At 39.3% G+C, this 22,329-nt stretch overlaps 1 protein-coding gene across 2 annotated transcripts; it reads left to right on the forward strand.

Moving 5' to 3' along the window:
* The first annotated feature begins 562 nt into the window (after window positions 1–562).
* lrig2 (leucine-rich repeats and immunoglobulin-like domains 2) lies at window positions 563–20,858 on the forward strand. Of its 2 annotated transcripts, XM_012865111.3 has the most exons (19): window positions 563–948; window positions 1,058–1,261; window positions 1,760–1,834; window positions 3,337–3,471; window positions 3,827–3,970; window positions 4,053–4,196; window positions 4,347–4,490; window positions 4,777–4,920; window positions 6,381–6,461; window positions 7,826–7,897; window positions 8,091–8,159; window positions 9,052–9,215; window positions 9,333–9,644; window positions 10,982–11,263; window positions 12,151–12,591; window positions 13,248–13,400; window positions 16,073–16,213; window positions 16,675–16,941; window positions 18,140–20,858. In XM_012865111.3, the coding sequence occupies exons 2-19, from the start codon at window positions 1,074–1,076 to the stop codon at window positions 18,370–18,372; spliced, it is 3,189 nt and encodes a 1,062-aa protein (XP_012720565.2). In that variant the 5' UTR covers window positions 563–948; window positions 1,058–1,073; the 3' UTR covers window positions 18,373–20,858. The 2 variants fall into 2 exon arrangements, with proteins under 2 accessions (XP_012720565.2, XP_021173489.2); XM_021317814.2 differs by having other exon boundaries at window positions 563–1,261.
* The last annotated feature ends 1,471 nt before the right edge of the window (window positions 20,859–22,329 follow it).

Here is a 22,329-nt window from a genome sequence, read left to right on the forward strand (position 1 = left end):
ATCAGAAAATTCCCACCTAAATAGTTAAGGTTTTTGAAACATGCCTTGGAGGCAAATAGGGTTTGAGAAAACTCCAGGTTTTTCAAATAGCTATCCTTTTTTTTAATTATTTATAATACAGTATTTTGTATTGTTCTGGTTTGCTAATATAATCTACTAAAACTTTTTCTCTTCATCTCATCAATTGTAAACGTATAAATAACACTGACACATATAGTTTATGTTTTATATAATTTACAGAGGTCGGATTGTGGTGCAAAATGATGGGTAAGTAAAAAAGGTTTTGATTTCCCCTCCCCCCCAAAATGTTAGTTAGATAGCTAAGTTAGAAAATTCTAAATTCAGACCATGTTATAATGTTAAAGTTCTGTGTGTGAAAATATGTATAAATAAATTGCAGGTTAAAGATATCGACTATGCCCACATGAATATGCTTCTGTAGTAGTTCTGACAAAAGTTTTTCCTCTCAGAAGTCGGTGGGCTGGCACACTCACAAACGATCCAATCACATCGTTGGATGTCTTTGACGAACGTCATTATCGACCAATGGCGTGTTTGTAAACATGCTGGAAAGGGGCGGGATCTTTGCCATCCTTTGTCAGCAGTTTGCGGCGCATTGTTTTTCTTTTGGGGCAGGACTCCGAAAAAATACAATATTATAATTTACCGAAATAATGTGCGTTCAACGTTTACGTTGATACCGTGTAACCGGAAGCCTAAAGGGCGTTTAACCTAGGTTAGTTCGTCTCTCGGAAAGTGTTGTATTTTCTGGATCGAACCAGCTTAACCGTTAGCTAGTTAGCCCGTCGGAGAGGCTGCCCTGATTGGAGCAGGAGGAATTCCAGGCTGTGGGAAGAAGGGAGCAAATCTTAGCTACTATGCTTCACGCAAGTTGGACAACATTGGATTTTACGACTTGTATTGGACTCATGTCGCTGTAAACCCGAAGTATGTTCTCATTAGACTGAAACAAAACCACGCGGATAGTTTTTGGTGCTTTTGTAGCCACTAAAAGTGCACGTTGAAGAGCCAGTTAACCACGTAGCTGCCTCCTCAGCAGGAGGACATTTAAAATGGCGGAAGGTTGGCCCGTTCCTCCAGCTCTTGTTGTCCTGCTGCTGAGTTCGAGTGCCTGGGTCACTGGCTCCTGTCCTGCTCCGTGCTCATGTCCGAAAGGACAAGATGAGGTCCACATGTTGGAGTGCAACAGGAAAAGACTGTCCGCTGCCCCCCTGGACGTCCCAGACGGGACAACCCAAGTGTAAGTGAGCAAGCAGATCTGGACGCTTCTAAATCTAAAATCCTGCGCTGATGCGTTACAGAAAACCTAAAAAAAAATGTTAATTAAGATGAAAAGACTTTTTTTTATTTTTAGTAATGCAAATCTCCTTGTTTAAAAATAGAATATGGGCAAATAGATAATTTCCGTGTGAATTAATTTCACTATATTTAATTTAGTTTATTAAATAAACTTTTTAGGTTTCTGTCTGCTAACAGCTTCTTCCAAACCACGTGATGACGAAATTAAAATGAAATGTTAGCAAATTACATTAACTTTGGACTCTTAGGTTTACATTTTGTGTTTGTCCTTGGTGATCCGGAATTAAAAGTGCCACAAAGTTCTAAGCAACTCTAAAACTAGTTTGTCCAGATTGTTTTCTGTCTCATGTTTTCTGTCTCTTATTTTTTTTCTGAGCAATCATGTCCTAAGTTCACTCTGATCATTATGACACTAATATCCTGTGTAATTTCATTTCAGCACCCTGAATTATAACGACCTGACTGTTTTCCCCCTTCTTGGAAACGTTTCGTCAAACATTACCTCGCTTTCATTGTGAGTACAGAGCTGCCCTCGTGTTTTAATGTTTTTTTCTCTCCTTTATATAAAGATTTTCAATAATTTTCTGCCATTTGTTTATGTGCAGCGCTCACAGGCTCAGTCTAACACTTATTTCAGTACACAGCATTTGATGTAATACGTTAAGCAGCCTTATCACGTGCTTTCCCAGAGTTTAAAAAAACAGGTTATTATACGATTACTTTTTCAGAGAAAAATAATCTGTGATGCATTTTTAAGTTATGGCAATCGGTCCCTAATCAATGACGTCTTTCTTACTTGTGTTTTTTTATTGATCCCCTACAGCACAGCGGGAAACTGTTTTGCCCTCCTCTCTCACATTTTCATTACTCACATAGTAGCTTATGTATCTAACCATTTTAGAGCAGTTTTGCTTTGATGTAACAATAAGTAAGTATGTAATTTAGGCTCAAAAAGGGCACTTTACCAATGGAATCATCAGGTTACACCTATACATGTTAAACTTAGCAAACAGACAAATTTCCAATCTCGTCTGTAGACATCAAGTTTGTTCTGGAGCGCTGCACAATAAAGAGTCTCAATCTTCGTTTTAAATTAAATGTGTGCAATATTGCCATTGGAAAGAGTCTACTTGGATGCACTACTCGGTAGGTTATAATATTTCAGGTGCCGGCTTGCCAGTAATTTATTATTATTATTATTATTATTTGTATTATTTATATTATTTGGATTGACTTTCACTGACTGATGCCCACACTTTTTATGGATGTTGGTGACCGAAATCCTTAAACTCAGGGAGGGCCGTGGGGTTTTTATGATGGTGGAAAAGAAAGAGGAACAGCAAGGAGAATGTGGGTTAATTGTAATTCATATTGTCGTTGTAATTAACGATTGCATTGCAATTTCCTGCTTATTGGAAACATGCACATGCAGCCCTCGTTTGCGCTCATCTCTTTAATTTAGTAAAAATTACAAGTCTAATCCACTAAATGCTTATGGCTGGGCTCAATTGTTAGATTTTTTTTCCCATTGTAGTTGATGCATTTGCTCTCTCTGGCAGACCTTTTCCACAAATGTTTTGGTGTCACTTAATTTATTATGTCTTTTACGTCTGTTATTTTAGCATGTTTCATTGCTGTAACAAAATGAGCCACGTACTAAATGGACTATTTTCTTTGTGGCAGCTAAATTTAAGTTATACTTCTATTTAGCTGCTTCTTATGCTTGAATGATTTGTATATCACTCTTAAGTGGCTGGGCAATTAAATAGCTTATGAAAATGGTTCATTGAATTGTCGCCTGTCTAATTGAAAGAAAAAAAAACATAATAAATTGAGCTGTCGCTTCAAAGATTGAAACAATACAGATCTTTTTTAGGCATCATCATTGATGCTACCTGGGTTATGGTTCCAGCTAAGTCAAGCCTCGTGCTAACTTTTGAATCGGTTGGGACATGTCAGAGGAATTGTCAGTGTTACGGTAGAAAACTGATCTTTATTGTGTTTGGTATAATTCAGAGTCCACAACAGGATCTCAGAGTTGCTGCAGCATCAGCTGCAGCCGTACGTTTCTCTGGAAACGCTGGACCTGACGTCCAATTCCATCGCTGAGCTGAGAGCGGGATCCTTTCCATCCATGCAGCTCAAATATCTGTAAGTAATAAAACATCGCTGAAGTTGGCAGCATTTGCTTTTCCCCTCACGAATATGTCATAATTAAACAGTATACCAACATTTTTCACTCTTACTCATCCTTTACAATTCACCTGGCTTACAGTAAAAAAAACAACAACGCAGCTGCATTCTGATTTTATATTAAACAGTAGCAGTTCTGTTTGCGTTGTAAAGTCATTTTAACGTTCAACAGAAAACACTGTGCATTCATTTTAGTTTTTTAAGGGAAGCTTCATTTCATCTGCTGCTGAGCAGGCCTAAAGTAGGGGAAATATTTCTATCCTCTTTAATTAGGTTTGTCTCCGGTGCTTCGGCTTTTTCTTTCATCTCTTAGGAATTTAAGTAACAATAAGATCAGCCTCCTGGAGCCCGGCTGCTTCGAGAACGTTTCCGGCTCGCTGCTGGTGCTCCGGCTGAACAGGAACAGATTGGTTACGCTGCCGTCTAAAGTCTTCAGACTGCCCCAGCTTCAGCTACTGTGAGTATCAGACTTGGCGCTTCTCTTTTATTCTTTTGTAAGACTTGAGGAAAGTAAAACTTTTGGTTGAATTTCCCAACAGGGAGTTGAAGCGCAATAAGATCAAGATAGTGGACAGTCTGACGTTCAAAGGGTTGGAGTCGCTGAAGTCGCTGAAGATGCAAAGAAACGGCATCACGAAGCTCATGGATGGAGCGTTTTTTGGACTGAACAATATCGAAGAGCTGTGAGTTTAGTGTTTTTAATTTTAAAATTACATTCTGCACGTAATTCATTATTTGTGGATGCGTTGCTGTAATTGTTTTTAAATGGTTGTCAGGCAGGTGTTTTCCACCTAAGAGTAAAACATTTTTTTTTTTTTTACACAATCTTTCAGAGAGCTGGAGCACAACAACCTAACGGAGGTTAATAAAGTTTGGCTGTATGGCCTCCGCATGCTGCGCATCCTGCAAATCAGCCACAACGCTATAGGCGTCGTCCGTCCCGATGCCTGGGAGTTTTGCCAAAAACTGGAGGAGCTGTGAGTGTGTTATTAAAAAACTGAAATCCCTGCGCAGCTCAGTGGTCTGACAAGGTTTTATCAGCCACTGCTACACGACTTGGTTCATGTTTACCCCCATTTATACCTAACCTCATTAAGTCATTCAGCAAAGGTTAGCTTCTAATGAATGTGAAGCATATATGGTCAGCTTTGTTAGAAGGTTACAATTCCTGAACATCTTTTTGTTCTATAACAGCCTTTAGTAAAGCTTAACTTTTAATAATAATTAATAATAATTGGCTTTTATTTGTGGTTAACTCTGCAGCGACTTGTCCCACAATCACCTGACAAGACTTGAGGACTCCGCTTTTGTCGGACTGGGATCCCTGGAAGCTCTGAACCTGGGAGAAAACTCTATCAGCCATTTGGGAGAGGGCGTGTTCAGCGGCTTGGCAAATCTGCTCACCTTGTAGGTACCCTGCCCTGCGGCAACATCTCTCCATGTAGGATTTGGTGTTCCATAACATGTAATGGAGCCAAGTATGCTTTATGAAGCTGAGTCTTGACTTGTTCTTGGCTTGCATTCAGACAAAGATTGCTGACTACACTTTTTTTTTTTTTTTGTGTCCTTGTTTTCATTCCTTATATTCACCTCTAGCCCTATCATGATCTTACATGGTTTCCCACAGAATCCTTATTAGTTGGGTTTCCGCAAGACCGGTTTCTTTGTGTAGCACATTTCATTAACGGGACGATTCAACGCGCTGTACAGGAACAGAAAGATGAGAAAAAAAAATAAAAACTACTGGGAGAAACGCACTGCAGTGGACTCGTAGCATCAGGTCGAGATATTAGACTATAGAATCAGAAATGGATAGAAAACGTAACTAATCTGGAACATAAACTGAACTGGATTGTTCTCAGGGTTTGATAACTAGGATCGAATTGACTTTTTTTTTGCAACATGTTTAAAAAAAGTTGCGCAATACAAATAAACCGAGTTTGAATCGGCCCAGAAAAATAGCATTGTCTTTCCGCGTGATTAAATCAAATCGCCGTGTGTAAATTTTCCCCGAGAATTCAACTTCACTTCGGCATTATCTGTCCTCCAAGTGGAGAAGAAAGTGTTTCTTGACAGCCTGAAGAGGTGCTTTAATGATTAGCATGTATTAACATTTAATGAATGTGGGTTTCTCCTAAGTAGACTCTGATGGATTAAAACTGCGTATGCAATCATAATCAGTCCTCCTAATGGGATATTTGCGTTGCCTCGTAAGAGCCGTGTACGTGTCATACATGTGGGATGGGAGAGGGTTCTGCGCTTGAGCTGCACTAGTGGCAAACTTAATGGGGGGGGGGGGATTACAATATGAACAACGTCAGCCTCACAACAAAGGCACGCGAGCCTAATTATGTCATTTGCATATACGCTTCGATCCGTAACTTATCAAGCGTTGAGAAGCTCCTCGTTCGACGCACAGGTTTGTGTTTAAGGTGTTGAACTGAGGAGGGTAAAAAAAAAGGGTTTATGTTTGCTGATGTTTATTAAAATGCAAGCTTTCATGGAAGAGAGGCACTTCAAAGAGCCAAAGTTCTTTCAGAGGTGGCCAGGCGTGAGGGAAGTAAAACAAAAGAGCCTGTGACCCATCCTGCAAACACATGGGGCCTCTCTGGATTTCCAGCGGACCCATGAACTGTGATGAACGGCGCTAAACGGAGCCAATTATTTCCCCTCACCACGAGCAGGGGCACCAAACTTTGACACAGCCTGGAAGCCCGGCGCCTCACAGGGTTTGGCTCCTAGCTCGGCGTTGCTTTTACACGCAACCGTACTCCTGAGGGACCTGATGAGTTTATCAGAAGACGTCTTCAGATGTTTCGTCTATACGCCCCGTCTAACGTATAATACGAGTCTCCTTTGTTTTTCAGAGATATTCGCAATAATGAAATCTCATGGGCCATCGAAGACTCCGTCGCTGTGTTTGATGGGATGAAGAAGCTGAACACACTGTGAGAACGCATAAATATCAGTTAACATGCATGCATATAGTTGGAATGTCTTTCATTTAGACAAACTTGTATCTATTGTCTTTCTGCTTCAGACCTTTTATTAGGGTTTTAATTATAAATGGTAGCAATTTCATACACTATACTGTAATAAAAAAAAAAAGCATTTCCCTTTACAACCTTCTGTTGTCACTCTTAAATGTTTTAGATCATCAAACTCATTTTAATATAAGACCAGTAAACTAAACACAAAGGGCTGTTTTTGCAGGAATGTTTCATTTATTAAGGAAGAGGCTATCCAGACCAACCTGGCCCTATGGTGGGGAAAAAGCTGTTGTTTTGGATCATTGTCCTGCTGCGTAGCCCAAGTGTGCTTGAACTTAAGCTCACTAGCTGATGTCGTCCTTCAGGATTTTTGTGTAGAAAGTAGAATTAATTGATTGGCTAATTATGGCAAGTCATCCGGGCCTCTTAAGCAACCAAAAAAAACAAAAAAAAAAACTGACCGTTGCAGCAACGCTACTATGTCTGACTGCTCATGCTTTTCTAAACTGCTTTTAGTTTGATGCCACATGTAACAGGACTCATGTCTGTCTGTGATGCATGTTCTCTAAAGTCTTTGGGATCATGAAGATTTTGTTTTGTTTCTTGCTAAATGTGAGGTAGGCCTTTTGTTTTATTCCGGGTCAGCAGGGGTTCAGGTCTTGGGAAGCTCCCATGGATGCCGTTTTTGCAGAACATTTTTATTGTTCAATCACAAACACGCCTCAGCTGAAGCAAGCGAGGCTGGCCGGTATTTTGGGTTGTTTTGGGACCTCGTCAAGTGTTGTCGGTGTGCTCTTGTAGTAATTTTTAGTAGGCCAGGCCCTCCTTAGAAGATTCCCCATTGTTCCATGTTTGATCCATTGGTGGATATGAAAAAGTCCTTAGAAATGGTTTTGTAATCCTTTCTAGACTTTTATATATATGCTAATGACTTCTACTTTTCTTCAATTTATTCAGGTTGAGCATGATATGTTGCCGTTTGAGATGTTTTAGTCTACATAGCCGGGTTCTATGTAAGGGATTTCTTAAATCTGCAGGTCTGCCAGTGATCTGAATATTTCACACAGGGCTGGTTGGCTGGATCATTGGGAAGTCGCTTTTTGTGTCGTCTCTGCCTTATGTCGCAATCAGTTTGATCAGAAATGCTTAAATGTGGCAAAAAAGATAGAAGCAAAAAGAAAATCTGTAAGGGGCAACACTTTAATGTGAATTTTATTCATATTTATTAAAGCTAGCAATTGAAGGTTGTTGAGATGTTTTAAATCGGCCTTCAGAAAAGCTGTTTACGGTTTAAAATGAATATAAAATATTTTATTTTGCAGAAATTTACAGAGGAACAAAATCAAATCCATCACTCAGAAAGCTTTCGAGGGGCTGGATGAGCTCAAGGACCTGTGAGTTAAACATTAAACTTGCCCTTGTGTTGTGACTGTACCGATAACTCTCTCAAATCTTTGTTCAATCTTGAATGGTTAAATGTATCATTAAGACTGCTTTTGGAATTATGTCATTTTGGTGAAATGGGTTTCAGTTGAGATCAGATCACGTGGTTTAAGCCTCTTATCCATATCTCTGTCCTGTCTACAGGGACCTCAGCAAGAATAGCATCATGTCCATACACCCTGAGGCGCTTTCCCATTTGGACCTCAAAGTATTGTAAGTACACCCATAGCCCTTTAGAGCTTATTTTCAATTACAGGTTGTTTTTAAATTGTTTATTGAACTGATTATTTCATTTTTTTTATGATGTTGGATTCATTAGAAAGCACTGATTTGCTTTTAACTTTTACTGTTTTAGATGTTAGACGTGTCTAATTATGTATTTTCAGCAGAGTTACTTTTTGAGCTATGCCTTCATCCTGTTAGTAAGGACGGCCGTAGCCTCCATGTTAGAAAAGACAGGAGAAATATCTTTTTTTTTTTTCAGGTTTTGATCAGCACATTCCAGGAATCTCTTTCAGTTTAATTTTTATTAAGTGGCTCAGATGTTGTTAAACTGAGAAAGTGTCTCACGGCAGTATTCAGAATCTTTTATTTATTAGTCAACCTTCAGCACATTTCTCTTTTGAATGGATAAAACATTTTTTGCTGATAAACTAAAAAGAGAAAGTATATTATGTAAATCTGATTTGCTTGAAATGCAAATCCACAGTTGCATATTTATCAACCAATATTGCGGAGCTACTCCTTTTTTTATTTATTATAACTTTCTCTGCTGACTGAATACAATAAAACTGTTAAGTACCAGGAACAGGAAACGAATGAAAGGACTACTTACTATAGTGGAAAACATTTGTTACACTAAGTTCCTTTAAACGTGTCATCAGTTTATATTAATATCTATGCTTTTCAAAAGAATTGATATTAAATTTAATATGCATCCCTTGTTTCCTGGAAGAACGCACCAGAAGGACCTAAAACTGTCTGAAGTGTTTATGTTACGTAAATCTGTGAGGCTTTAACCTGCATAAGCACCGGATCCATTGATAAAAGCCAAACCTTCTTGTTTCTCCGTTTTTAATTTGTCCGTTCTCCTTTGCGTTCCCAGCGTCCTGAACACAAGCAGCCTGCTGTGTGACTGCCACATGCAGTGGCTGGGTCCTTGGCTGACACAGCGAGGGTTTCATCGCTCCGTCTCCGCTGCCTGCGCCCATCCTGCCGATCTTCTCGGCCGCAGCGTCCTGTCAATCGGCCCTGAGGAATTTGTCTGTGGTCGGTTTCAGCGTTTTCTGATTGTTGTTAAAAGATCCCTTTTTCACGTTTTATTTAGGTCACAGGAATATTGTTGATCTAGAATAAATCTGCGCTCTCTCACTCTCCCCACTACAGATGACTTCCCCAAGCCTCTGATCACCACCCACCCGGAGACCTCTGTGGCTCTGAGGGGCAACAACCTGACGCTGAGCTGCGTAGCGTCCAGCAGCAGCGACTCGCCCATGACCAACGCCTGGCGGAAGGACGGGGAGGTGCTCTACGAGGCAGAAGTGGAAAACTACGCCCGCTATCAGGACGGACAGCTCATCTATACCACCATGCTTCACCTCCTTAATGTCAACTTCACTGACGAAGGCCTTTACCAGTGTGTCGTCTCCAATCACTTTGGCTCCAACTACTCAAACAGGGCGAAGCTTACCATCAACGGTGAGAGCACTTCCCCTTTTTCAAGATTTGATCGACGCCTCTTATGCTGTTTGGAATAGTGGTCTTAAGCCCCATTTACTCTACCATTTTTTTTTTTAACCGTGCCGAGAACGGTCCAAGCTTGGTAACTGAGGTAAATATCGAGTATAAATGGAACGCAAACTGAACTAAACCGTGCCAGACACAAGCGAACCGCGCTGAATCTAGACCAGTTCGATGGGTGGGCTTGGCCTGGTTTTCCATAATAATATTAGCTTCCTTACCGTGCCACACGGTTTCCAGTGATGATTCTGCTCAGCAGTGTGATGAACCTCAGCGTCTGTCGTCGTTTCCTGCGTCTGTAAGCCCTGATTAGATCTTCGTTTGTCTCATCCACTTCCTAAAAGCCGACTCTGTCAAGTAAACTCACCAGAGGTTGCCTTATTCGCCTGACTCTAAACAACGAAATATCACAATTATAACCAAACATAACTTCCTGAATGTTACGGGCGCCGACATTTTTATTTGCTTGACCCTCCTTCAATCCTAGAGAGCAGTAGTACCGTAAATCGTCAATAGGAGGCGAGGAACCGTACAAGTGTGATGTGTAAATGGTTGTAAGGACCAAGCTCGGCACGGTTAACTGGTCCAAGCTCGGTCCGAAGTCTGCATGGTTCGGTTAAAAAAGGGTAGTGTAAACTAGGGCTGTGCATAAAAATCTATACTAAGATTAATATCGATGTTTTTAAACACGATTTAATATCGATATTCTGACTTTCAATATCGATATACCTCCCAACCACTAGGGGGCGTTATTACAGCGCACCATTACTGGTCACAGCGAGGAAGTGCAAGTGAGACGAATTTGCAGAACGGCCGACAGGATTTTAGAAGCACCTTCATCCCTAAAATCACACGTTTGAGCACATTTTTGGTTTCAGTGAGACGTTAAATGCATTGAACCACTTTATTTTCCTGTTAATATATCAGTGTTCAATAAATTGAACATAAATATAATATTTGGCTGATTTTTGTTGATTGAATGACTTTGAGCATCAATTTGAAAGTAATAAATATCGATTATTGGAGTCAAATCAAGGTTAGCTAAATCAAGAATCGTATTGTATCGTGAGCTTTGTATCGAGAATCGTATCGAATCGGCTCATCCTAGATGATACCCAGCCCTAGTGTAAACGGGGCTATAGAAACCTGGTCTGCAGAACGTAGGCGGGCCTTGGAACATTTGAATTGTAATGGATTTTAATTAAAAATGACTTCCTAATGTATTGTTGACCGACTTTAACCCTGTTATCCTTTGATTTTTTTTTCTTTTTTTTTTGTATTTATTTCTGTTTTAGAGCTGCCCTCCTTCCTTAAGACGCCGATGGATCTGACAATCCGCACCGGGGCTATGGCGCGGCTTGAGTGCGCAGCCGAAGGACACCCGTCTCCGCAGATCGCCTGGCAGAAGGACGGAGGCACCGACTTCCCCGCCGCCAGAGAGCGGAGGATGCACGTGATGCCGGACGATGACATCTTCTTCATCGCTCGTGTGAAGACCGAAGACATGGGAGTGTACAGCTGCACGGCTCAAAATGCAGCTGGCAGCCTCTCGGCGAACGCCACTCTTACCGTCCTGGGTGAGTCGCGCTCCTTGTCAACACGGGCCATTTCTGTTCTTAGATTTTTCTGCTTGGGCGGTTGAGCTGGCTCACGGCACTCAAATTGGATCCTTGTTTATGTTTGTCACTCATTAGTTGCCACCTTGACAGATTTAATTAGTGATGCTGCAAGCGAAAGCTTTATTATACCGTGGCTGTGCAGAATACTCAGATCCTACTGGCTGCAGCGTCTCTGTTCATCAGTATATTACAGGGTGCTTGCGCAAGTCTTGAAAGTCTTAATAAGTATGGAATTTTGAAACACTGTTTTCCAGACCTTGAAAAGTCTTGAATTTTGTGTGAAAGTCTTAATAAAGTATGGGGAAAAAAATGTATGGTAGAATTTTACAGTATGCTCAAAGGCATTGTGAAATGAGAAATAGGAAGGTAGGCTATAAAACTATCATTTTACTAACTGGTCACGTACTGTATTAGCCTAATGGAATCAAACACTTGTTTCATGTGAAATTCATGTACTTGTGATTTTCATGTTTTGAAACGTTTTCATCAGTAAAAGCATAATTTACTGTGAATAATGCATTTGTTCGTTGAATACTTGCCTATAAAAATTAAGATTTCTAATAAACAGTTTGTACAATCTCAACCAATGAAGTAGCCAGTAGGCACACAAGTATAGAAGTACATAAAGTTAAGGTCTTGGGGAAAAAAAATATCAGTTTTAAAAAAGTCTGGAAAAAGTCTGGAATTTTAATTTGGAAAAAGAGCAAGCACCCTGTATTAGGTTTTACAAAATGTGCAAACAAGGAGTTGGTACTTCACAAACTTTTCTGTTCGTATCCGCCTGAACCAAATGCAGATTCCAGGGACTTTGTTTTCAAAATTTAATTGGTCCTCCTCTTTTCCAGAAACCCCGTCCTTCGTGCGGCCGTTGGAGGACCGAACGGTGGCCCACGGAGAAACCGCAGTGCTCCAGTGCATAGCCGGCGGCAGCCCCGCTCCTCGACTCAACTGGACCAAAGACGACGGGCCTCTCGTGCTCACAGAGCGCCACTTTTTCGCCGCAGCCAACCAGCTCCTTATTATCGTCGACGCGGGGCTAGCCGACGCCGGGAAATACACCTGCATCATGTCCAACACCGTCGGTACGGAGCGGGGTCACATCTACCTCAGGGTCTCCCCCGTGCCCAACTGTGACACGGCATTGGCGTACAACCCAGATGGCTGGACCACCGTGGGGATAGTGGTGATCGTAGTGGTGTGCTGCGTGGTCGGGACCTCCCTGGTCTGGGTCATTGTCATCTATCACATGCGCAGGAAGAACGAGGACTACAGCATCACCAACACCGGTCAGTGGTTTCAGCAGACCTGTTAAATGAGTTAAAATACAGCATATAATAGCATATAATGATGCAACGCTTCATAGCATATAATGATGCAACGCTTCATTATATGCTATGAATTTAGGCCTGGACCATATAGAAAAAAAAGCACATTGATAAAATAGAAATCATATTGATAATTATCAACAAAATATATATTTTAAGTGCAGCCCTGACCATTTTATGCTGTTGCTTAACGACCCATTTTATAGATACAGAACACAAAGAAACACCAAATTCAAACTCAACCCTTTATTCAACCAACTTTTTTTTTACCAAAACTGCAAGGTTTTAAAAAAAGAAAAGAATGCTTTCTCTCTCAGCTCTTTGTAGGCGGCGGAGCTTAGTGATGGCGCGTTCATGGGTCTGCGTTTGTGATTGGTTGGGAGGATGTAATGACTAATATTAACCTACATGATAGGCTAGAATGCAAAAGAAAGGAAAACTGTTTTTCTATTGAACTTTTTATTGACTTTTTTTTTTCTTATCATGCATATACGTCTATCGATCGATATATATCTTTATTGAATTATCGTCCAGCCCTATTTAAAACTAATGTTTACCTGCTTGAGCAAGAAATGGGGTACGGTGTTTAAAGATGTCGTCTTTTTTTTATTTTGCAGATGAGATGAATTTGCCAGCAGATATTCCAAGCTACCTGTCCTCTCAGGGTACTTTGTCAGAGCCACAGGAAGGCTACAGCAACTCTGAGGCAGGTAGCCACCAGCAGCTCATGCCTCCCCTCTCCAACGGATACATTCATAAGGGCTCCGATGGTACGTACTCTGACTTTTAAATCCCAGCAGGCTGCCGTCGGTTTCTCTTTCAAAGCCTTTTTTTTGTCTCAACGCTGTTAATGATTGCCGAGGTTTGGGTTTTTTAGTCATCACAAATAACGGTTAAAGATAATTACACAAGAACAATTTTCTTGTTTAACCGACTTGATTCTTGCAGTGAATGTTTTTGAGCTGCACATAAATACAGTGGCCTGTTGAAACTATTTTTGAGTTCGCTTTTAGAATTATATCTGTTATTTATCCAGGTTGAAATTATTATAATCACAAACTTACTGAGAAGTATATTTTGAGATATTTTTTATACAGCCCAAAATAGTGGGTAATTGTGATGTGAAATCTAAATGATGCATGCATTTAAACATAAAAAATCTGGTTATTACGGTTGCATTTGTATTCATCCCCTTTCGCCTATATAAATACCTTGGAGCACATTTTGCTACAATCACAGCCGCAAGTCTTTTGGGGTTTGTGTCTTATCAGCTTTGCACATTTAGTGTCTTTGATCCAACAGTTCATCAGTCTTGACACTCTTCCATTTAGACCAAGTTTAGGGAGTGCATGACCAGAAGTTGTCCTGTCAGCAGATTTTCTCAGCAGACCTGTGGATCTCTTACCTGACTCCGCCAGATAGATTTGCTCCGCATATCCATCTGGAAACCTTCCGTTGAAGTAATTTTGGGAAGGGGCGAAAATACTGGTCAGCTGATTGGTCTATGTTGGTGATAGACGGGCCAAATAAACCAATCAGATTCGTCGTCGCTCGTAACAGAGCGACGACGAAAACACAACCACAAGCCAAGCTACTCTTGCTGCTGCAGGTAAAGGCTCGTTAGCTCAGCAAAGAAATACTCTGTAATTCCGATAAAACTTGCTCGATAGCCACGCTAACGCTAGTTTCATCGGCTGAAGCCGCCATGTTCTTTAGACTGAACTGTCGCGCTTCCTGTTGCGTCACACCTCAACCCGCCTCAAAGCCAAAGCTGATTGGACGTTCGTTTGGTGAACGGCTCCAAATTTTCTTTAACGGAGAGTAGCCAGACTGATCTGCGAGTGAAACCTTGAAACCTCGCGAGATCAGGATGGTCTCACGAGGCTAGTGGATCTCTGCAGCTCCCCCAGACTCACCATGGGCTTTGAATGCTGGCCTGCTAGTTTTGAATCGATTACTTTGTTTCAGCAGTTTACAGTTGTGCCAAAGTCATTTTTGGTCGACCACGGCTGGAGAAGTTCGGAGCTCGGGATGTTATTATATAATCTAAGCGAGTTTAAGCTTCTCCAGAGCTTTAATGACACAATTAGGACTAAATTGCTCAGATTTGAATTAATTTACTCATTTGGTGTCCGCTTGAGGCAGTTGCTTCCACTGGATTTGTTGTAGAGCTATGAGAGCAAAAGGAGCTGAATACAAATTTTCACCGCACTTGAGATTTTTATTTTTAAAACATTTTCTAAACCATGTATCAATTTCATCCCCCTTCACTACTTTTCATTATTTTCTGTTGGTCTATCACAAGAATCCTGATGAAATGCATCCAGTTGTTCTAGTTTCTACACAAAAACAGTGTAAAAAAAGTTCAAAGGGCATGAATACTTTTGCAAGACCTTATCAAAGTCTTCAGTGACTTTTATTAGAACTGCGGAGCTCTGCTTTAAGTAGAGCATCGACACATTATAAATCCTAGCTTCTGTCTGGTGCAGTTTTTGTTTGAACATTTATATCTCAAATGTGTTGATGTGATTTTAAAAAAAATAGACATTACTACACACAGATCCTTCTAAAGCAGGGGTGTCAACTCATTTTGGTTTAGGGGCCGCATACAGTTTAATCTGATCTCAAGAGGGCCACACTAATAAACTCATTGCAAGATTAAATAGAACTAATAAAAGTGGACTTGTTGATTTTTTTTTTTTTTTTTTTTTTTTTTTTTTTTTTATTAAATTAATTTCACTTTTACACAATATATTATGAATTACCTCAGCGTTTTTAAGAAAAGTATGTGCAATTTCAACAATACTTTTACGCTGTTAAACATTTACTTGTGCATTAGGCATAAGAACTGATGACTGATTGTACAATGTTGAAAAACATTTATTCACAATTTTTGGAACTTAAAAACACTGTCCTGCATGACAAAATACATCAAACAGATAAAAATTAAGAAATTATTTAAAATAAATTTTCCACATCTGAAGCTCAGTGCTACCATCTACTGATTAAAACACCTTGTGGACAATATAGGAACTGCAGATTTTCAATTAAACGAAGTACATGTTTTTTTTCCAATAATTGTTTTATCATTCTCTTCCTTTTATCTCCTCTTTCTTGTTCCTCCTTTCCTCTCCTACTTTCCTATTGTAGTGTCCATATCATTTGAGATATTACCCACATGAATTGGAATAAATTGTTCGGCGGGCCGGAATCGGCCCGCGGGCCGGTTATTTGACATCCCTGTTCTAAAGGAACCCTTCTGGCTAAACAAAAAAAACAAAATATACATTTAAGATGCTTTTTTTTCTCTTTTTTTAATCATAAGTAATACAGCTGCTCAGATGTGCCTTTTTAATATGATGAAATGACTTGTTTCTATTTTTGCGTCTCGGATCATATCCCTGCTGAATGAAACTGTAACTAATTAGCGTGTTTGTCCCAGGAGTGTGCTACGGAGACACGGGCAACGAGGTGGAAACTGAAGGGAACGGGATGCTGCACTGCAAGATGGGCTCTCTGTTCACCGGCCGTAGCAGCTTCCATCCTGGCGAGCCTCGTGACGGATTAGCTGGAGTCTCCTCGGGTCCGTCACTATTCTGTTACCTTTATTTACTATTTTAAACCGTTATGTTTGCTCTCCGCAAAACCTTTTTGAAGTGTTTCTTCATTATTTTCATGCCTGTGTGTGAAGAGGGAATTCTAACCAGAAAACATTTTCTCAGCTTTTGTATAATTACAAAGCCGCCTAAAATAGTAGATGCTTAGTTGCAGTGCGGCAAAAGAACAGTTAAAAAGCTCTTAAAAGATTCTTACTGCGTTACGTCAGTTTATCAATGTTTCATTTTAAATTTTCAGTAAAAGTCGTCGACTGAAATATGAGCAATTTAAAAATGCTGTACTTGACATGTTCATCCTAACCAATTCTAAAGAAATTACATTGGAGCAAATGTCCAAAATTACCCATTACCTTTTAAAAATGTAAACGGAATAATAAAAAGTTAAAAAGAAAAAGTAATTCAAAAAATAATTGGTTTCTTTTATTAGGTGGTGCAGGTCCTCTCGTCATCTGCTCTGACTGCTATGACAACGCCAACATCTACAGTCGAACGCGAGAGTATTGCCAATATGCTTATCTGGGGGAGGATGATCCACTGGATAGGGCTTTGCCCGGCCTGAAGGACGACCTTGGTGACAGCAACCACATGGAGGACGCAGCGGTGGACAGCCTCATGCACGATCAGGACTCATCGGTGTATCTGGCTTCGTCTGAGAAAAGGTTAAACCACGCTGCAGCAGACCAATATTTTAAAGGTGAGATATCAGGCGAAAGCTAGGGGTTGTTTGTTTACATATTAAAATACAAAAACCCAGGTACAAACTAAAAATAAGGTTGTTTTTTTTAAGGAAAGCAACTATAAACCCTAGATTAATGAATTAATCTTAAATTGATTGATCTTATCAATCAACTAACGATTAATTGACGAGCGGCAATTTACTTAAAAACAAAGGGTCTTTCCATAACATGTAAGGGTTAATTTTTTTTTAGCAGCATGCTGAATTTTAAAAGAGGCATATCATTGTGCCACCTAAATTAAATACTGACTGAAATAACTTAAACATTGGTTCTCTCACGCGGTATTAAACTTGGACATATTTAGGAAATATAACAAAACAGGAACATATTAGGTTACTGAATACAAACAAATAAGTTGACTAAAATAAATGAAACAATTATAATCTCCACGAAAGCCCTCACCATCAACTGGGCTTCTGGCATCATGTCTTTCTCTATCTTTTTAGCATTTTTTGTGTACTGCCCTCTGCTTTTCTGTCATCACATCCTCTCCTTCTGAGCACTTCAGTGAGTTTTGGTTTAGAAGTTGACTCTGCTCCGCCAGGCAGTCTGGCCAAATGGGAGCTATTCAGCTGACAACTTGGGGAGCTTGAGTTATAATATTTAAAAACAGAACAGCATAAAGAGCATTTTACATCCTTGTCGTCCTTAATGAGTGCAAAACACAATCTCGTGCTGTTCAGACCGCTTCATGCTGCGTCTGCCATGACCGTCTGGCTCCACTTTAGAATGACCGGCAGCCTCCTCTTGTGGATGGCGGCCATACTACGTCACTGAATAAAGGTCCGTCTAAGCGAATCTTATCAGTTAACCGGATGGAGCAAACTTTAATCTTATTAAACTTTTAATCGACAATCGTGTTTGTTTTACAAAATCTGCAGAGATTGTTTTCCATTGACCTTGTAAACTTAACGAACCTGCAATGCTGCTTGTAGGTTTAATATTGACTTTATGAACATTTTCCTTTTTAGTTTCATAAAAACTGTGCACACTTAAAGGAGCCCATTCATACATTCTGCATCTGTTTTGATAACATTGCATGTCTGTTCCAGCATGAAATATTCCAAATTATTTAAATGGATTTTTTTTTTTAAGGAAATTAAAATTTTTCTAGCAAACTGTGAGATAATATTTGTTTTTTCTGTTGTTTTGTAGATTCTCTCAGCAGCTCTTTATGGCGAGAAGGGGAAGACCCGTCCTCGGTACCTCAACCTGGAGCTTCCCATTTCTCAGTAACATTACACAGGACACCTCCTCTGACCTCTACTGCTGACGGGCCAGCAGAGCAGCGTGAAGCGGAGGCTAACTACTTCCCAAGGCAGCCAACCCAGGACCACAGAAGTGCCTATAATAGGACTAACCCACAGGAGCATAGTGCTCCCACATAGGCTCTTTAAATCCAGGCAGTGTCATGCCTCAGACTCGTTTCCGTCCTTACCCTTTACCCACTACCTCCAAAGAGATTCCTTACTTTCTGCCAAAGATTATCTCTCGTATGTTTACATTCCCCCCCCGTTCGCCTGAGAGGACATGCTAATGTTCTCCGCTTTGGAAAAGACTGCTTTGTCAGGCAGGATTAATTAAAGCGACCTCCTTCTAGACAGCCTCACCTCAGGAGGACCGCCCTCTGTCCCGCTCTGTCCGTCCTTCTTCTGTCTCCCACAGGAGGAGAGAATGAATGTATGCTTTAAGGAACCCTGTCAGATGCTGCCCCGACAGCATCCCAAGACCACTTCCCAGCGTTTCCGGTACCGGTTGCAGAGTACTGCACGTCTTAAGAAGAAAACACTAAGCACCCCTTTTTCTCAAGTGGAGGAAAAGAGGGCAATTAAAGAGACAGATGTCGCTCCCTGACCAGCAGTATTTAGTTGAGAATATTGGAAGGACTCTTCAAGGCTTACCTCTCATGTTTCCACAGCCATTCTGACTGAGTCTTATGCAAATTCCAGAGACACTAACACCAAAACGTGGTGTGCATTATAAGTATATACATACATTTTCCCATGTATTATCATCATTTGTTGTTTCTGTGTTTAAACACGTGTTATTTTACACTTTTTTTCTATTTTAAGAATGATTTTAAGCAGTTTGTGAAGAAAACCATTTGTTTTGCACATGAGACAATCACAGTTTTGCAGGGTATCTCCTGATGGTTGTCTAACGGATGGCCTTTTTTTAATATATATATATATATATATATATATATATATATATATATATATATATATATATATATATATATATATATATATATATATATATATATATATATATATATATATATATATATATATATATATATATATATATAAAATATCTCAAGCATTCTCAGTGACCTTTATTTCTACAGTATGCACTGATTGGTTAGCCCTTTTGTACCCTTCGTTACAGGCACTTCATGTTGGCAAACTTTATCGTGCAGTTTACTCTCTGTTTTTAGGTTGTAAAGAGGTTTTATTTTAGCTAAGTCAGAAAATTAATGATCCTACATAAATAATAATAATAATAATAATAATGAAACCTATGATTTCACTCTGGACTGTGAAAAAGGAATGTATCGTGTTATTTTATGTGTATGTACATAATGTTATCTAATGAATGCCACGCTCTATTAGTGCATTTGAGGTGAGAATCACAGCAGCTACTTGGAAAAAAAAAGCAACTTAAATGTGTGAGCAGTGTCCACAAATGTTAAATTTGTTTAAATTTTATTTTGATACATCTAGACTTTCTTGCAGTTTGATTATTTTTATTTTTTTAGTAAAGGTAAAAGACGCTAATCGCTAAAACTCCTGCCGCACGGTTCCAAACTATCCGCTGCTTTGTTGTGGCAGGACTTGATCTTTGGAAATTCCTCCATTTGTAAAGCTCGAATCAAACTGTTTTTTGGCAGTACTGATCATTAATACAGGTTACATTACAACACATATGACCGCTTCTATTTAGGCTACTTGTACTTCATGTGTTTTCTGCTGCTTTTGTCACAGTTTTTTTTATTTTTAATGTCCAGCATCAGCTTCATCCCCATGTGTGAGAGTTGAGGGTTTGATCTGTTGTCGGGATCCAGTGAGTAAAATGGTACTAAACTCAGATATGCTGAAATTATCTGTCAAGTGTGTGATTATATCGCCTCATGCTGGATTTTCTTTAAATGTCACAATGTATATCGTTTCCCTATTTTTTTTATCAGCATTAGTTCCAGTTGCCTTAAAGAGCAGGTGGTGTTCAGAAGTCTTGTACCTCAGTGATGTGCAGGCATAAACTGAAAGTTCCTCTTCTGATCTTTATTTTTTTGAATCCGTCTTTTTTTTTTGTTTTGTTTTTTTTTTATAAACCTTATCAGCAACGTTTGTTCCTGGCACTTTTCCCAGCCTGTTGTTATTTTCTGAACTTGGCATCAGCAGCAAAGCTAATGACCAACTGGTATCCAAGCGAGGAATAACGCCTTGGCGCGACGGCGTGGTCTTGTTGTTTTGTCCCACTCCTTGTTTCAGCGGCACTAAGCGCATGTTCTGCCTTTGGAAACATCGTCGGTGAAAAGCGTGCAGTCGTGAGTGATCCGAATAGATTTATATGTTAAGTGTTTAACGTTTTTCACACCAGTGCAGCCTTGGCTATCACAAATCGTGCTTTTATTTCTCTAAAACATCCATCCTGACTTTATACCAAAGTTCAACCGTGACTGCTCTGGCAGTATCCATTGCTGCTCTGTTTGCTTTGTTGAAGTTTTTGCCTTTTTTCTTCTACTAAAGTGTCTATTTGTGCCGTATGTTGGACCTTGTTTACTTGTACATTCTGTATAGCATGTCTAAAGAGGCTTTTTTGTTACATAGCAATTACTCCCAACATTAAACATTTGTTCTCATAAATTCCATTGATTTGTGACTATTATTCACAAAGTGGAAATTATTATTTTTTTCTGTAAATTTGCAAATTTGCTCAGAGTGCAAATCTTAGACTTTTTGTTGAAAAGTTGAAAAAAACAAAACAGAAGAAAAACCAAAAAAAAACTGCTGTTCTTTCCCAAACTAACAGATTTTTTATTTTCTTCAAAAATATATATATATATTATTATATAAATGATTATATATATCGTTTATATATATATATATATATATATATATATATATATATATATATATATATATATATATATATATATATATATATATATATAATTTTTTTTTTTTTTTTGAAGAAAATAAAAAAAAATCTGTTAATTTGGGAAAGAACAGCAGTTTTTTTTTTTTTTTTCTGTTTTTTTTTTTTTTCAACTTTTCAACAAAAAGTCTAAGATTTGCATTTTGACCAATACACATTTGAAAGTTTGTTTTTATCTAGGGCGGTTCTTTACGTTTGCGTGTCGACTCCTTGTTAAAAACAACAGCATGTCATTGCTGCTATTTGATTTGAGTTGCAGATCTTTGCAGCCCATAAATTCTGGTCACACCATGGAGGAGTTTTTAAAGGGCAAGCCTGCTAAATCTGGTCCTAATCACATCAAAGCAGCACAATGTTGGCCAACATGGGGTCTAGTCTGGCCAATCAAGTCTCTCTTATACAAGAGATACTCTATAGAAGATAAATCAGATGGTGCTTAAGCATTTAAAAATGTACAATTTGGTTCTCAGCTGTACTCCCTGCTTCCCATCAAAGAGATGGCGGCTGTATTAATCAGTCCCTACAATCCCATGAATTATTCAGCTGAATATCCAAGGTGGCTGTTTAAACAAGGACTTGCAACGAGTCACATTCCTGAAAACGGAAGCAACAGAAGTTTCCCGTCTTCCTCTTGAACGGTTATGACTCTGTACTGTTAGTTTTACTCACTGATGACTTGTGCCTTTTCAAAAGCCGAAGTTTAACACGCGAAAACACTGCATCGATTAATGTGAAAAACAAAAAAAGCATGAAGTTATATCAGCTTGACACGTAACCCCACATTTTTATGTAAATGTAGCATCTTTTGTGCTAAGACGATAAAACGTGCGATTAAATTTAGTCCAGATACATTATAAATAAGTGTTTTCCCAGCTTGTCTTATGTTTCACAGCTTTTTCTTTCTTAAATTTTTACCGTTTAATGTAATCATGATGGATTCACAGGTCAAAGAAGAAAGCGACACCTGCTCACACCTGCAGGTATTTGTGGAGAACAGTTGCATTGTTAGCATTTAATTAATTTTCATCAGTTCTGCACAGATGTTGGTAAAGACAACATGGTAAACATCCACAGGGTCCATGAAATCCTGCACCAAAAGAAAAATAATGTAAAATACACAATTATTATGATTGGACTCTTAAGTATCTAGTAAGCTCTAAAGACGATGAGAGGAAAAATTAAGA

Source organism: Fundulus heteroclitus, chromosome 20, assembly GCF_011125445.2.
Source record: "Fundulus heteroclitus isolate FHET01 chromosome 20, MU-UCD_Fhet_4.1, whole genome shotgun sequence".
NCBI classification, from domain to species: Eukaryota; Metazoa; Chordata; class Actinopteri; order Cyprinodontiformes; family Fundulidae; genus Fundulus; species Fundulus heteroclitus.